At 44.1% G+C, this 15394-nt stretch overlaps 1 protein-coding gene across 3 annotated transcripts in view; it reads right to left on the reverse strand.

The window, feature by feature from the left end:
• Positions 1–15394, reverse strand: part of LOC117580278 (ecdysone-induced protein 75B) — a 98797-nt gene that overhangs the window by 74857 nt on the left and 8546 nt on the right. Inside the window, exon 1 of one of the 3 annotated variants that reach the window (XM_034266736.1) lies at positions 2641–2740. The exons of the other annotated variants lie outside the window; for them this stretch is intronic. Coding sequence (XP_034122627.1) covers positions 2641–2725 — 85 coding nt within the window. The 5' untranslated portion in view covers positions 2726–2740. Of the gene's footprint in view, positions 1–2640; positions 2741–15394 lie in introns of those variants that run through there. 3 annotated transcript variants of the gene reach the window in all.

Consider the following 15394-nt stretch of genomic DNA (forward strand, 5'->3'; position numbering starts at 1 on the left):
ACTATCGCGATAATAGAAAAAAACACACAATCAAATGCGCACACACACACACACACACACACACGCAGACAGAGTTACAGATACGAGAGCAGCAATGAAAAAACAAACCCGAGCTGGCAGGTCAATGAACGCCACAGCGATTCCAAGGCCAAAGCCACAATATGCCTAGAACCCACACGAGGGAGGGAGGTGAAAGACAGAGAGAGTGATTAGCGATAAGCGTGGCAGAGAGAGAGAGAGAGAGAGAGCAATCAAAGAGAGAGAAATGGAGAGTATGGAAGTGTGAGGCTGGTGCCTGGGGGTGGGTGGAAAAGCTTAGTTCTGGGCTTCACCACTAATTGTGGCCAGGTCAGGGGTTAAAGCAGAATCCATATACGAGTAGATCGGGTTAAGTAACGCCATTTCCCCCACTCTCTCTCTCACTCTCTCTCTCACTCTCTTGCAACTTTTCGGCAGTTTCAAGCAGTTCAAATGGTAGTCGGGAAGGAAGTGGTGGTGGAAGAGGGGGGCGTATCAACTACGCTGCTTATTGGGGTCTTTCATACTGCCGTCGACTGTTGGCTTCCCCTTATCTAATCGGCGCACTCAAAGAGTTTTGACAAAACTTGAAACTAAATAAAATGTTTATATGCAAAAAAATAAAATAAAATAAAATGATTAAGCACGCTAGACATTTCCGTAGAAATTACACAAATAATAATAATAATTTAGGACTACGACTGAAGATTTTGAAATGCGGAAGCCCGCAATGTATCAGAAATGTGAGTACCATAATTATTTTAAAATGCAGGAAAGAGCATTCTACCATTAGGAAATAATCATAATGCCAAAAACACATCTGAAATATCCTAGAAAAATACGAAAAAATGTTATCTAGTTATCACCGAACATTCATATTCAACCAGATCTTATCGAATAAATTGTTGGCTAGGCAGTAAATTTATTAAGAAATTAGATCCATTAATTTGCATTATTAATTGGAATTGCAATTATTAATTTTACATTGTTGATGCTTAAATGCGTTTTATTTAGTTTATTTCAATTAATATTGGCTATTTTTTTTGGTGCATTTCATCTGGCTGAGCATAAGTTATGTTAACAATTTACGTGTCTGTGTTTGTGTGCCTTGTATTTCTAACAAAACGGCACCCATTTATCCAACAGAACAACAAAAAATGAGCCGAGTGCAAAAAATAAACTATGTACACACAATATCGTCAGGCCATAAATCTCAGAGAGACAGCAAAATAAATGCCACAAAATGTCAACAAATGCCCTAAATACATGGCACGGCACGTGTGTGTGATTATCCGAGTGTGTGTCCATAGGCGGAGAACAGAACCAGTCGATTGATGCAACAGTTACAACCAACAAGCCGCAACCCAAGCAATTCCCAAGCAGTTAACTGTTAATTCCTAGATCTATTAATTCTATCAATTGAAAGCGAAATTCCTCTCCACGCGCTCTCTCCACGTCTCCTTCTGCCCCTCTCCTTTTCAAATGTTCGCCTACAGCCGCTGCTTTGGGTCCCGTACATTCGCCAAGTTCAACGACCGCAGCGTCCCTGGCCTAGATTTTACAGCAGAAGCATTTGCTGATATCGTCGTCGTAGTGGCTTCGTTCGGTTGTCGTTTGTGCTTTTACTTTCGTTTGCTCGTTGCGTTCGTTTAGTTTCGCTTCGCTTCGCGTTCGGCTTTGCTCTTTATTGGCGCTCGCTCTCTCGCCTGAGTACTGGCTAAACGAAGCAGCTGCCGTTTGGCTCCACTGGCATTGGTGTTGGATTAACTAGAGAATCGAAAGCAAAGCAACTGCTGCCAGGTTTAGACAGTACTTTGGGATTCTTTCGAAGCTCCTGCCTCTGCCTCTGCCTCTGCTCTGCTCCGTGTCTCTGTCGCTCTCATACACGCATTTGGTTTGTCATTTATAAATAATTTGATTATGCTGCAAAAATTAATCATAATTTCTACATACAGAACCGCTGGACTAAGTTCCCAAGCTCCTGAACGCTGCTCTCCATGCATTTTGCCATGAATAATTAAGGATACATAAATATTACATACAAAGCCCAGTAAACACAAATATCTGTGGCCATGACGTAGGCTCCCTCCCTCTTCCTATCTCTCTCTCTCTTTCTTAATAGCTTGTTGAGTTGGCTCTTTGTTTTTGCACAAAAGGAACAATTTAGGTTAATGGGTTCAACGACCGCCGAGGAAGTGCCAAAAATATTTAATACATGGAGGAGCCAACCCGATAGAAAGATAGAAAGTGAATTTCGTTGGTGTTTTCGTCCAAAGATAAAACCCGACGAGAGCGTAGGTGGGCCGAAAACAGGGCAAGTGCAAATGGAATGGTGGGAAGAGGATTTCAGTTGCGATACCAGCAATGGGAATCCAAATTGGATAGGATGTACCATACCTACAGAGGCTTACTATATTGTCATGGAGGGTTTAATAGATATTTAATAAGCTCCTAAACAAGAATAAACACAATGTACATAAACAATCGACTGAACCATGAACCCTCCACTCAAATCGATGGACACACTGAATTTGCATTGCCCATTTTGCTCGATCTTCAAATACTAAGTATGTGTATGTGTATGTACTGTATACCCAATGGTTTATTGGGTGAATCACTCACCAGCTAGAACACGTCCAATCAGACGTTCCGTATCATCGATATGCTTGGCCTGAGCGAAGAGATCCTCCCGACTGCCCACCGTCATGGCTACCGTTTGACGTAGAGTGGGGATTTGTCGAGGATAATTGAACCGACTGGGATTCGGGATTTACTAATTACGTTTAAATTGAATTTGGAATTTGATTGACTGCTTGATTGATCTATAAATTGGTTTCACACGTTTCCTCTAATTTGTACGAGTAAAGGCAATGGTCTATGTATCTCTCTCTCTCTCTCTCTCTCTCTTTCTCTCTCCCTTAGTATGGCACCTTTTGTGAGAATTGTTTAGCTAACTAGTATTATAGTCTCTATATATTGTATCAGATACCCGTAAGATTCCACTAATTTCAATAGGTTTAGGTTTAGTTCTTGTTTGTTTTGTTCTTTCGATTGTGCACAGGAAATATCACAAGATGTTGGAGAATTTTTTGCGTGTTTTATTTTTGGACAGGTCTTTATGCATTTTCATCTGATGGATGCCACAATTTGTTGAACCATTATGCACCGCTTATTTACAAGATTTCAAGACTTTTCTCTCTCTCTCTCTCTCTATATATCCCACTCGCTCGCTGGCTCTCCTTATGACACTGGGTTTTTTGAGGAATCCTCAAGGAAAGTTACTTTTGATTCAATTTCGTACTTTTACACCAAAATGATGTTGATATTTTGTTTGAGCGCCAAAGCAGAGTCTCTTGGAAAGGCAACGAACACGCGCAGCGAGTGGAGAACGCAGAATAATAAGCAAAACAACAGGCGCCAAAGCGCCAAGCGGCCAAAGCCGAATGCAGAGGCGAGGCAGAGGCAGAACAAACCGCTACAACAACAAGCACACAGCAACCACAGCAGCAGCAACACATTTTCTATCAGCTGCTCTGCGCTGCTGCTCTGCTTTCCCCCCTCAGTGTTTGCTGTTGTTGCTGCAGAGCGCCGGTTTGGCCGTCATGTGGACTGCCAAACGGCAAACTGCTTGGCAAAAGCTGTAATGGTCGGGCACTGCTTGCAAGCAGTTGAGCAGAGCTTTCATCTGATACTGTGGGCAAGAGAGGGATAGGGATAGCACGATGATGGCGCGTTGATTTGAAACCGTTTTTCGCTGCTTGTTTGGCGATGGAAAGTGAAGGGAGTTGCGAATTATTGCGAACAGTAATTGAGGAAAATATCGGAGTTTTATTTATGTTTGTACTATTTTCAATTTTAAAATAATATAATTAAATCGAAATTTTTCTGCTAGCTTGCATCCAATTGTAGTTTACAGTCTAGTCTTTATTTTATTTATCCCTAAATTTAGATTAATGTACACGTTACATTTCTATGTGCAAAGGTAGAGAGGTTAAAGAGCTCTCCAATCAATATCTAATGAAATTTCCATAAAAATCACATCAGTTGGCGATACTCTACTTAGATTCCTCTCAGGCAATCAGCCTTAACTCCATCCCAAATGACTGTCGTCTCTGCCATGGCTCCAGACAAAATGCCTTGTGTGTTCGCTTAGGTTTGAGGCCAAACATTTAGCCAAATGGGAAACTATCAGGTTCTAAAATAAACCCAAAGCAAAGCTCTTTTGAACGTGTGATTGCCTCTTGGCCTCGAAGGGGTGGGGACTCGGTCCGGTTGGCAACAGAGCAGCAGTACACACACAGAAGCCGAAGCAGAAGCTTTGACGTTGTCCTGCCGCTGCGAGAGCGAGAGTTAAATGAACTGTAAAAATGCCAATGACAGAGGAATATTATTCAAGGCCGCGCCGCGCGCTCTGACGAATCGAGAGATGACAGCCAAAAACGAGAGTCGTGAGAAAAGGCAACAGCCAAAGGAAAAACAGCCAGAGGAGAAACATCGCTGGGTTGGTACTATGTGCAGCAGCTAGAAAAATCCATAGGAATCGTATTAACACTGCAATTAAGTGCAACTGTAGCCATTATGGCAGCAATGTCGAGCTAGAATGTCTCTATTAAGTCCAGTGGCAACATAAGCACCCCAACAGCTGCAGAAACCACGCAGGCAACCAGGAGGCAGCACACAAAAGTCAATGTTTCGGTTAGGTAAGTCTACGTCTGTGGTTTCTGCATCGAGTATACACTCAGGGGGGGATCCTTGAGCTACATTGGTATTGTTCTGCCACCAGCACCTACTGCTCCTCCTCCTCCCTGCTCTTGTCAACCGACATTGAGCTCTGCTCTGTGGCAAAAATGTCAGCGAACGCATTTGAACTTTTCATTGCTGCAACTCCCCGCACAAACGGTGAGTGGCAGGGGAACGGGTGCGCCTGGGTTATCTCCTCCCACTCTGGGCACTGCTGCTGCTGCTGCCTCTGGGTCTGCCCTCAATTTGGCTGCTGCCAAGCTTGCGCGCCGCATGTTGCACAATCGCCAGCCAGCATCGCGAGTGGCAGGCAAGAGTTTCTGTGTCGTTGTACGGGTTCAGGGTCAGTCGTCCGAGCTGCACTCCGATTCTGGTTCTGGGTGTGGGTTGGGCCCCACCACTCTCGCGGCTGTGGTGCTCCAATAAACGTGTTAGGCGCCAAACGGTGTGAAAATAAAAAGCACTTAACCCACAAGCAATTCTCTGTTGATTCGATTAGGCTCCAACACCGTTGAGGGCTCTTTGCGAGAGCTGACAGATTGCAGTAAAGTTTATGTTGATAATTCTAATTTGTGGAAACTGTATGTATAAGTTCTATCTACTTTGAGATACAAATTAGTAGATGTTCAAGTCCAAACTGGATGCAGCACAGAACTCTTTTCATGGGACGTTAACAACCGTTTGTAATTTATTAATTTCCACGAGTCCAAACGGTGGATCCCCCCCAAATCCAGCCCGCACATAAAACGCTATTTATTTGCTGACACAAATCCGGAGAGCAGAGCGCACACATAACCTTCAATGTCTATTCAACTCTGGGGGTAAAATCGACCAAGGACATGAACTGTGCTCGCCTCCCGAGCAGCTTTTAGCCACCCAACCCCCTAACCATTCACTCACTGCAGCATGGAAATTGGAAGAACCAAATGTAAGCCAACAACCAATTTTTGTTGTTTATTTTTCTTCTTAATTAGTGCCTAAAAATATGATGAAAGTGAATGCAATTGAAAAGTCTTGACAAAATGGCCAACTAGCGGTACTTGGCCACTTTGTTTGTGTGTGAGTGCATTTGTTGTACTGTGTGTGTGTGTGTGTGTGTGCGTACTTGGAGCCTGTATGTGTGCCGTGTCATTGTCCTGAATGGAGTGCAACGACTTTGGCCCTTCAAGCAGGAGGGAAAAGCTCTCTCTCTCTCTCTCTCTCTTTGGTGGGGTCCTTTTGAGAATTGTAAGCTTTTTGAAAGCTATAAACAGAGAAATCTGAGAAGAGAGAAACTGCTGGAGGGTTCTCTAGGAAATTTGCTTAAGAGTTTCATTTTATTTCATACGAAGATGAGTCTTGAAGAAATAAAAACGAAACTCAATGAGAAATATTACGAAACTAAAATGAACTTTGAAGTTAATTTATGAAATATTGAAAACCAAAGATTTTTCTGAATATTTTGTGGCTTTTGACTTTTCCATGAATGAACTTCTTCAGAAAAACGGCAATTCCCTCAAAATGTTTTTGCATTTTGAATAGGAAATTCTATCACATTATAAATAGTTGTGATAGGAAGCAGCAGCATAAAAATAATTTAATATAATACTCGTATAATATAATCCGTAAATATCATCTGTATTCCCCAATCAGCAGACAACAAAGCGAGAAGCCAAGCGCAGGCAGAGAGAGAGAGAGAGCGCCACGCCACACTCTCACTTGGAATGTTGGGTTGGGTTGGGCTGCCTGTCACCTTCTGTAGGGAGAGTGGGAGTACGGGTGGGAGAGAGTGCGTGCTTTCACACACATACAACACAATACACAGAGAGGAGACCCATAGACCCAGAGACCCCGCACACAAACGCACACTGGGACAGCACTTGGCCCAGATTATTTTGAAGGTCGCGCATTATCGACGGTCGTTCACCTATTTTCTCGCTCGGCCAGCACCAGTGACTGCGACGCCGACTGCGGTTGCTTCGTTCGCTCGGGAATGCTGCTTCGCTTCGACTTAGCTTTCGTTTCGTTTCTTTTCTTTCTACGTATTTACGTGTCACAGTTGCGGTCAACAGAATAGCAGGCGCGCAGAAAAAAGAAACACATTGAAGATGCAGCTTGAATTTCTTTTAGCTTGTAGACACTAGGACATTATTAGCTACCTTCATTATTATCTGTGAATATTGGAAACATTCGGATATCGAATCGTCTGGGGACAATCGGGTAATACGAAAGTATCACATTCAGTAATAAGAATCTTGACTTGACCACAGCTGTATGTGGATATGTTTTTGTGTGTACATATTTTGGTTTATTGTCTGTATATATCTAATGAGCCCAGCCCCACTGCCACGGCATTAGGTGTATGCAAGTACGTACGCGCATATTTAATCAGCAGTTCTTCTTTATTATTGGTCGATTTGAGTAGCGCGTGCGACATTTGTTGCTGTTTTTAGTGGGCAAGTAATGAGTCGCAAGTAATAATAGGAAGCGAGGAAAATTATGCGGAAAAGCTTTCGAGGAAGTATTGAGGCAGTCCGTAAATATACACCCACACACGCGGTAAGATGGATTGGCGTTTTGTTCAACATTTCCTTCATTTTGGGGCATTCCTTTGCTCTCGTTTTGGAGTGGTGGGAGGGAGACATGTCATGTGTGCGTGTGTGGAGGCATCGAATCGGAGGCGCAAAACAAACGCAACGCCTAACAAACACCAATACCCCTAAAAGGTTGCTAAACACTTGGAAGGCACCAGGACATTGGCAGGGGGGGATGGCAGATGGGTTTGCTGATGGAAGAAGGTTTTTAATATGCTAAAACATATGCGGAATGCGAAGTGTGTATTGTCCTGGAAGACAGCCAACAGGGAGGAAGCGAGAGGAAAAGTAGGTGACATTTTGGGGTAGATTTTTTAGGGCGGACAAAACAGGTGATGCTGTGCGTGGCGGACCACAAAGGGAAGTAGGCCGCAGAAAGCTCGTCGTAACAGATAGGTCAATAGGTCACGCATAAAACAGTGATAATAAAAGCAGCAAAAGCATATCAAAAAGTCATGTACAGACCATAAGGATAGGGACAGTAAAGGTATTTTCTGTGCAGCTTCCTGGAAGTATAAAATCTATTTGCAAGAGGGAGAACAATTGGCTGTATCCCCTGGAGGTCTCGCATATATCAGGAAACTCGGTGAACCGCCTACTTAAAAACCTCCGCAGGTATGAATCAATAATCATACAGCAACCCCTCATCATCATCTCTTCCACCAAAAAACTTTTCCATTTTCCCAAAAAGAAAGGACAATTTTGCTGAAACATATAGAAAGCAACAAAAATTTATTATAATTCCAAGTTGAACATCGGAAAGGGACGAAAAAAGTGCGTGGGAGAGAAAGAGCGAACGCCAGAAAGTAGGCAACAACAAAACTACAAGAAAAGGACAGGCAGGACGATGGCTGGGGAGGGGAGTGGAGCGGTATGGGTTTATTTTTAGCTCTAGCCCAGAGACGGAGAGCTTAAAAGAAAGAGAGAGTATGAGAGAGGATGCTTTGCCTAGGCCTAGCACAACAGGGCTGGAATTGTGGCAGAACAGGGGTTGGGTGAGAGAGAGTGTGGGTGGGAATGGGTGTGTGGGCGTAGCCACCCCCTGTCAGGCCTAGCAAGCCGATTATGCAGCGCTTCTTTGACTGATATTGAGGGGGGGTTTGACACATTGACCATGAATTTGGTTTTCGGATTTACGCAGAGCTAAATTTGTGTGCCACAAGTAGGAAGAGTGTATAACGTGGTCATGGGAAGTAGCATTACAGGAAAAACTTTACTCACGTGGGCAGACCTAAAAATGTGTACATCCTGACAGTCGGGAGTGTTTTTCTTTCATCATCTATCATAATTCTGTACTCTCTTCCTTAAACACTTGCGCAACTTTAAGACTTGTCAAGAGCCGACCAGAAACAAATTCAATTAACCCATAAAAAACGGGAAATCAACAATGAAAGACAGAGACAGCGCTCCAGAGAGTGTGTGAGTGAGAGAGAGAGAGAGTGGCGGGCGAGCTGGCTGGCAGGCCGCGCAGCAATTTCGGTGAATTGCTCCATTAATAACACTAGAATTAACCGAACAGAAAAGGTTACTAAAAGTCAAGGCCAACAACGAAATTCGACACATGGCACACAGGGCGGCGAAAGGAAAAGGCGACAAAACGCACACACACACAGAATAAAAGAAAAGAGAGAGATGGATGGAACAGGGACCATAGAAGAGAATGCGTGGGACAAGGACAACAGGCTGCCCTGGCACATTGACAAAGTGCTAATGCGTGTGAGGTTATGTGCGAAATTTATGTGCCTCTCTCTTTCCCACTCTCTATTGTGGGAGGTGTGTGGGGGGGAAAGCAATCAACAGAGCCCCTTTGGGCCCATGCCGCAATAGGAAAACCAAACCTAATGGCTGTAAGGAAACATTATAGCCCCGCAAGAAACAAAAAGTTCATGAGAAATATTTCAAATATTTTTCTGTTTTTTTTTCTTTCGGTTTGTTTGGTGGAAACGCTTAATTAAATTCCCCAACAAAAAGTAGGAGACGACGGCAAATAAACATCCAAAATTAATGGTTATACTTGCCTCAAGGTTAAGGTCGTTTCAGCCCCTGAAAGTCTTTTTTTTTGTGTTTGTTTTTGGGATCATTACGGTGGGCTTGTAAAAGTTTCAATGGCAAAGAAGAACAGGATAAGGGGGAGTATAACATAGAAAATTACAGATTCAGCGGGTGGTGGGATAATATTAATAATCGTTTAAATTTGCATAAAATAAACAAGGTTTCGTAAATCGTTTTACAATCTTAGAACGTTGCAAAAGAATCGGATAATCATTCGGAGGAGGCTCAAGGCAAGTGTCGCCATCTGGCATCAGGTTGCATAAGCACTAAAAGTGCAGCAAATGCAACGCTGGTGAAAATGGTAAAGCTTCGCCAAACAGTTTTCCAAGTTGCATTAGAAAAAGCAATGCCAAATGCAGTTTGCACTATTCTTCGGGCTGGTTGCAGCAGAAACTAAAAGCTGCAGCTAGAGAAAAAGCTTGCAAGTAATTGCAACTATTGCAATAGTCAAAAAGCTGTGCCCAAAGGAAGCAAAGAGTAGAGAGAGTGCATTATTGGGAGAGAGAGATTTCATAGGGAGAGCTTTTTGTGGAAGCTACAAGTTGCCGCCTACAGTGTGTGTGGCGGAAGCGCAACAGATGCAACCACTGCGATGTACAGCTGTTTCAGGAGTGCAGCAGAAGGCCCTTCCTCAAGGATCCGACATTGGACTGCCCTGCCCTTGATCGGAAGTAACCTTCCCAACCAACAGCTTTTCATCTCCAATGCGGAAGAGGAAACACATCAGGCGAAGGACGTTGCATGTCGCGTGTGTCCTTGCCTAAGGCCGAGCTTTAAGTTTAATTGCTGTGGGTGGCAAGTGCGGTATACATAACTGCGTAACGGTAAAGGTAAACCTCAGCTTAATTGCCTCGTTAATTGACTCTGAGTGGCATTAACCAACGTCCGTTGGTGACTTACAGTTAATTGGATCTCTGACACATCTCACACAACAAGTCCCTCTCCCCGACCATATTGTACATACCTGTAACGAAAGAGAGAGAGAGAGAGATAGTGAGATTAATTATACTTTAAATGTGGGTCAATTTTTTTGGGGGGTCTCCGATTTGTAGACATTCTGTAGTGTCTCCTTTAAGGGTTTTTGTATCTGTTTATTTTGCAGAATATCTTGCCATTTCTTTTGCTGTCTGTATCTCTTTCTCTCTCTCTCTCTCTCTCTCTATCTGTGTGCCTCTCCCTATCTGCTTTTGCCTTGTGCCTGTGTTTTGTTATTGCGCAAAGCGCACATGCCAACGACCTTGACCATCACAATTTATTTTCATTTTACTTTTTCGCCCGCCGCTCTCTCCCTCACTCACTCTCTTCCTCTCTCTATGAAATTGTGTGTATGTGTGTGAAGCAAGTGACACACATTACGTAGGTCCCCCCATTTAGTCGCTTATACAAGACCTCGGGCAAGGTTAGCCTCTCTCCCTAGCCCTCTCTCCGCCCTGCCTATATCTACTTTTATTAATATATTTTGTATTCTTTACGTGTGCTTGCATCTGTGTTTTCTATACTACAAAGTACTCGTTTAATAATTGCTTTAAGGGCGCCCGAAAATGCAAAATAGTTGTAGATTATATTTAAAATAAAATTATTTATACATTTTAAGGGCAAATAAATATAATCAATCAGTCAATTGCCAAGGATTTCATCCAATAGATGCCCAAAAAATGTGTGGCTCAAAATTCGGGCAATATTTTTTTGATTTGTATTCGAATTTGTATCTACATACATTCCCAAGGCATTCCCAAGTGAATTCGTTGAACGCAATTTCAATAATTCTGTTTCGATTTGTATTCGCATTCGTGCAGCGCACCTGTACACAGTTGGGAGCTTCCGCAAAGCCTTTCGTCTCTCTTCCGCTCACATGAGATCTACCGAGCCCCCAAGGTTCCTTTATAAACGTAATGCGGAAACTGTGCAACCGATATATTATCGGGGGAATTCATTCAATTTGCCTCTCCACACACTCGGGCATACAAATATATATTTTCAATGTCGCCGAAAAGAAGAGCCAGACGGAAATCTATAAATGAATATATGGGAGGCAATATATGGAGAGTATTCGTATGGTGGGTGAGGTCAATATGGCACTACGTCAAAGCGGAATTGATGGTTGGTTGATTGAGAGACGGGGAACAGTAACGGGGTGGCAACTCTGGCAGCACAGTGGGCAAAGTGCCAGGGAACAAACTTTACTCAAGGCACGGAAGTGAGCCAAGGCTTTGGCAAAGATAATTTCGCCAATGGAGTGAAAGCAAACGATAGATAGCTAACAAAAAAGATCCTTATTTGGACGAGCATCTCTAGCTATAAAGAATGCAGAGTTCTGCCATGGGAGAACAGTTCTCTTTGCGTCTTCTCCCTCGATCGTATCTCTGTAGCCACAGCAATTCCACAGCTCTCTGAACAAAAGAAAGTGAATATCAAAGGGCATAGAGGAACAATGAAAGTGAAAATTGGGTTACTTGGCCGCCCACCAAAATAAAAAGGAAACCGCACACTAAAGATACGAGAATAGAACCCAGAAGAGGAGGCCAGAAACAGCTTAGTGGGTGAAAGAGAGAGGGAAATGAAAAATCAATGTTGACAGCCAACAGCCAGTGTTGGTAATTGAAGCAAAATGGCAATTATAAGTTGACATTGACTCTTTCTTATCGCACACAAAACACACACACACACACACACACACACACACACGGGCACAGGATAGTGGTCGTCTGTGTGTCTGCCTTTATCCTTGGCCTTGTGCGTACCATTATACAATCCCCGGCACACGCGCCCCAAACACAGCCTGACTGCTGCGTGGTGTTCTTGTTGTTGCAACTGTCAACGCATGCACATTTCATTGCCATCTTGCAGTCCACACAATCCACACAACACCCACAGCCCACAGCATAACCCTGACCATGAACAAGAACTTGTCAATTGCTGCAGCAGCAGCAGCAGAAGGAGAGACAGAAGACCCAACACAGCAGCCTGCCTGTCAACCAGAGAGAGAGAGAGAGAGAGAGACATGTGTAAATACGTGAAGAAGGACAGAGAGAGAGAGAGAAAGTAAGCTGTAAGTGAAAGAGCAGGCAACGTAATTTGATTATACTCAGTAATGCTGATGGGCTGAAGGGTATCTTGGGTGCAATCCCTCCAGAACTGATCAGAATAAATTTATCTCCATCTCGTATGCATATGTTTGAATCTACAATCAATGAATAATATTCAATGAAATACAATTCCAAAGTAGAAACCTGATTAGAGGGTATCAAACAGTCAGAGCTAAAGCCTTATTTTCTTTTCTATCGCTTTTTCTGCCTCCTATATTTCACCCTCATTCGTTATCAGCGACCTTGAGAGAAAGTTTGTGGAGGCAACAACAAAATTGTCGTTGTCTGCCAAGTTCTCTTCATAATGATGAAATTGCACAAACATATTGATAAACTATAGATCACATCGATAATGATTTAAGCATCCAAACGAACCCTTCAACAGCCAACAATTAAGTAGCATTAATGGACAGTGATTGGATGTTTGTGGGGCAAGAAAAAGGGAGCCTTTACCATGGGAAATTATTGGCAAATTGAGTGAACATGATAACTGATGGGTAAACACATGGCCATGTGCCAATTTCAAATGAATTTTGGGTAAAACAGAGCAGATTAGAAGCTATAAGGGAAACTTTTGAGACCATTCTAAAATTTAGTACTTGAGCAGAAAGCCATCAGATATCCACATAAACTAATGGAATGCGGTCTTGGATAAATAAACCATGGAACCGATAATTACCCTAGGATTGTATGTATGAAATCAATACACAATAATTACATCTGAATCCACAATCAAAGATCGGCTTCCCAATTCATACAAATAATACAAATGATATGCGTGCTGTCCCCCAGCTGTGGGTCAATGACATGAAAGTGTCCCGCGGGCACCTTTGTCAACGATCCAATGTTGTTTATAAGAAATGCGTATGAAACTTTTGCCGGACACACTAACCCATATAGAGAGGGACACACAGGGGTAGGGGGAGGGTAGGTTAGGCGTCAGTGAAACTATTTTACACTTGAATATTTATGAGAAATGTCAAGTGCTTTGGCCCTGACCTGACCTCCGATATGCAAGCCACCAAGACCCCAAAACCAAACCCTTGTCCTAACCGAACCAAAATGAACTCAACCCAACCCAATGCACACACAAGCATCGAGTACATGTAGCTCTACAAAGTAGGAAAGCCATCAAAAATGTTTGCCCCACTATTACCTATTGGGGGGTTAAAGTAGTTTTTAGCCAGCCACCCTCTGCCTCTGCTTTCCTTCTCCCTCATGCTCTAGTTCGGTATCGTGGAAGAAATGTTCATTGCCAGCCAGCGCACATTCACGTTCAATGTCAGGTTCATGAGCGTCGAGTCGCCTTCTAATGCAAGGCAAAGGTTATGCAGCTGCAACAGCAACAGCAGCAGCAACTGTGAAAAGGGAGCTCCATGATGGCCAATGGGTGGTGGCAGGCGCCTGCCGTACCGTTCAACTGTTGTAAGGTCACTGTCAAGTGGCAATGGCATGCCGAAGTGCGCTGCAGCGGCCTTGAGGGGGTGAGGCGTGGGCGGACTGTTTTTGGAATTCGTTTGGGTTAACAAGGTCCTGTTTGCCCTGTCCTGTCCGGATGACACTCATGAGTGTGTGCTCGCTCTCTCTATGGGGGTAATCGATTGTGGGCAGAAGTTGAGGGCTACAGGCAAATAACTGGAGAGGACTGAATAATTTCTGACTAAGTAACCAAATAAGTTCGTTAGTTTCAGGACCCTCCTTCGGCCTTAGGCAAGTTATTCATCATTCCGCTTCCGATAGCGCTCCCGATCCGATAAGACCCCAACCCCAAAAGGGAAAAGAACAACAGGAACAATCGTGTTATTGACCTAAGTCAAGGGCACTGCACTTGAGGCCCAGGCGCGGGCCCATCATTCCATTGGTGGCCAGAGCGGAGTCGAGCCGAGGGCCCATGCCATGCCATGCCATGCAGATGGGGAGTGGAGTACAGCCGCGCGAGTTCGCGTTTGCATTCGCATCGGGAGTTGGGCAGAGTTGTATGGGTGGCGGGTTGCTCAGTGGCAGGGAAGAAGGGGTACCGGGGTAGGCCAGAATCTGTCGACGTTTCTGGGCGCGCACGAAAGGCAGATCACACAAAAGGCGCAATCGAAAAAGGTATAAATAGCGCCCCCCCATGTCCGAAGCGTGACGCCGTCGCATTCTCTCTTCCTCTGCTTCGGCGCTTCCACCCACCTTCGTTCTCCCGCCCGCCCCGTTTCCTTTCCTGATATTGTATTTTTAAATTGTTGTTGCTGCTCATGTCGTTGACAATATCAAGGTCTCGGTCTTGGGACGCTGCTGCTGCTCTCTTCCCAACCCCTCCATCTTCTTCGCCTTCTCCTTCTCCTTCTCCTTGTTGGCGGCGCTCGCTCTCTGCGATGCGATACACAAGAAGCCAACGACATTTGCTTGTAGGTCAATGGCACTTGCTTGCACAGGAGACTAACAGAGACAGAGAGATAGAGAGAGAGGGCGCGCAACCAGTTTTGTCTTTGCTGATCCTGCTAATAACCAGACATATCCTCTCACTCACTCCCTTGGCGGCTGTTGCCCACTGCCGCTGCTGCTTTGTTCTCTCTTTCTGTCTGCCCTATATTGCAGCTCGCTCACTCTCTGAGAAGTCTGCAGCTAAGACGAGGGTTTGATTTAAGGCTGTTGCTTCTGCGCGGCTGCTGCTGCCAATTCTCCTTGTTCTTGTTCTTCCCCTCCTTGAGTTGGAGTTTTTCGCACTGTTTCGTTTCTTCGTCTACTCTTTGAACTGTTCTGCATGCTGCTGCTGCTGATGGGTGTTGTTGTTTGCCAAAGTTCAAGGTCTTCGGATCCCTTGGTTCATCGTCGTCGTCGTTGTTTTTTTATTTTATTTTCTTACTGCTGTTGTTGTTGTTTGGCGCTGGAAGCTCTTCTTCTTCTTTTCGTCTGCACAGATTTCGTTCCAATTTGTTTTTT

Source organism: Drosophila guanche, unplaced genomic scaffold (genome assembly GCF_900245975.1).
Source record: "Drosophila guanche unplaced genomic scaffold, DGUA_6, whole genome shotgun sequence".
Taxonomy (NCBI): Eukaryota; Metazoa; Arthropoda; class Insecta; order Diptera; family Drosophilidae; genus Drosophila; species Drosophila guanche.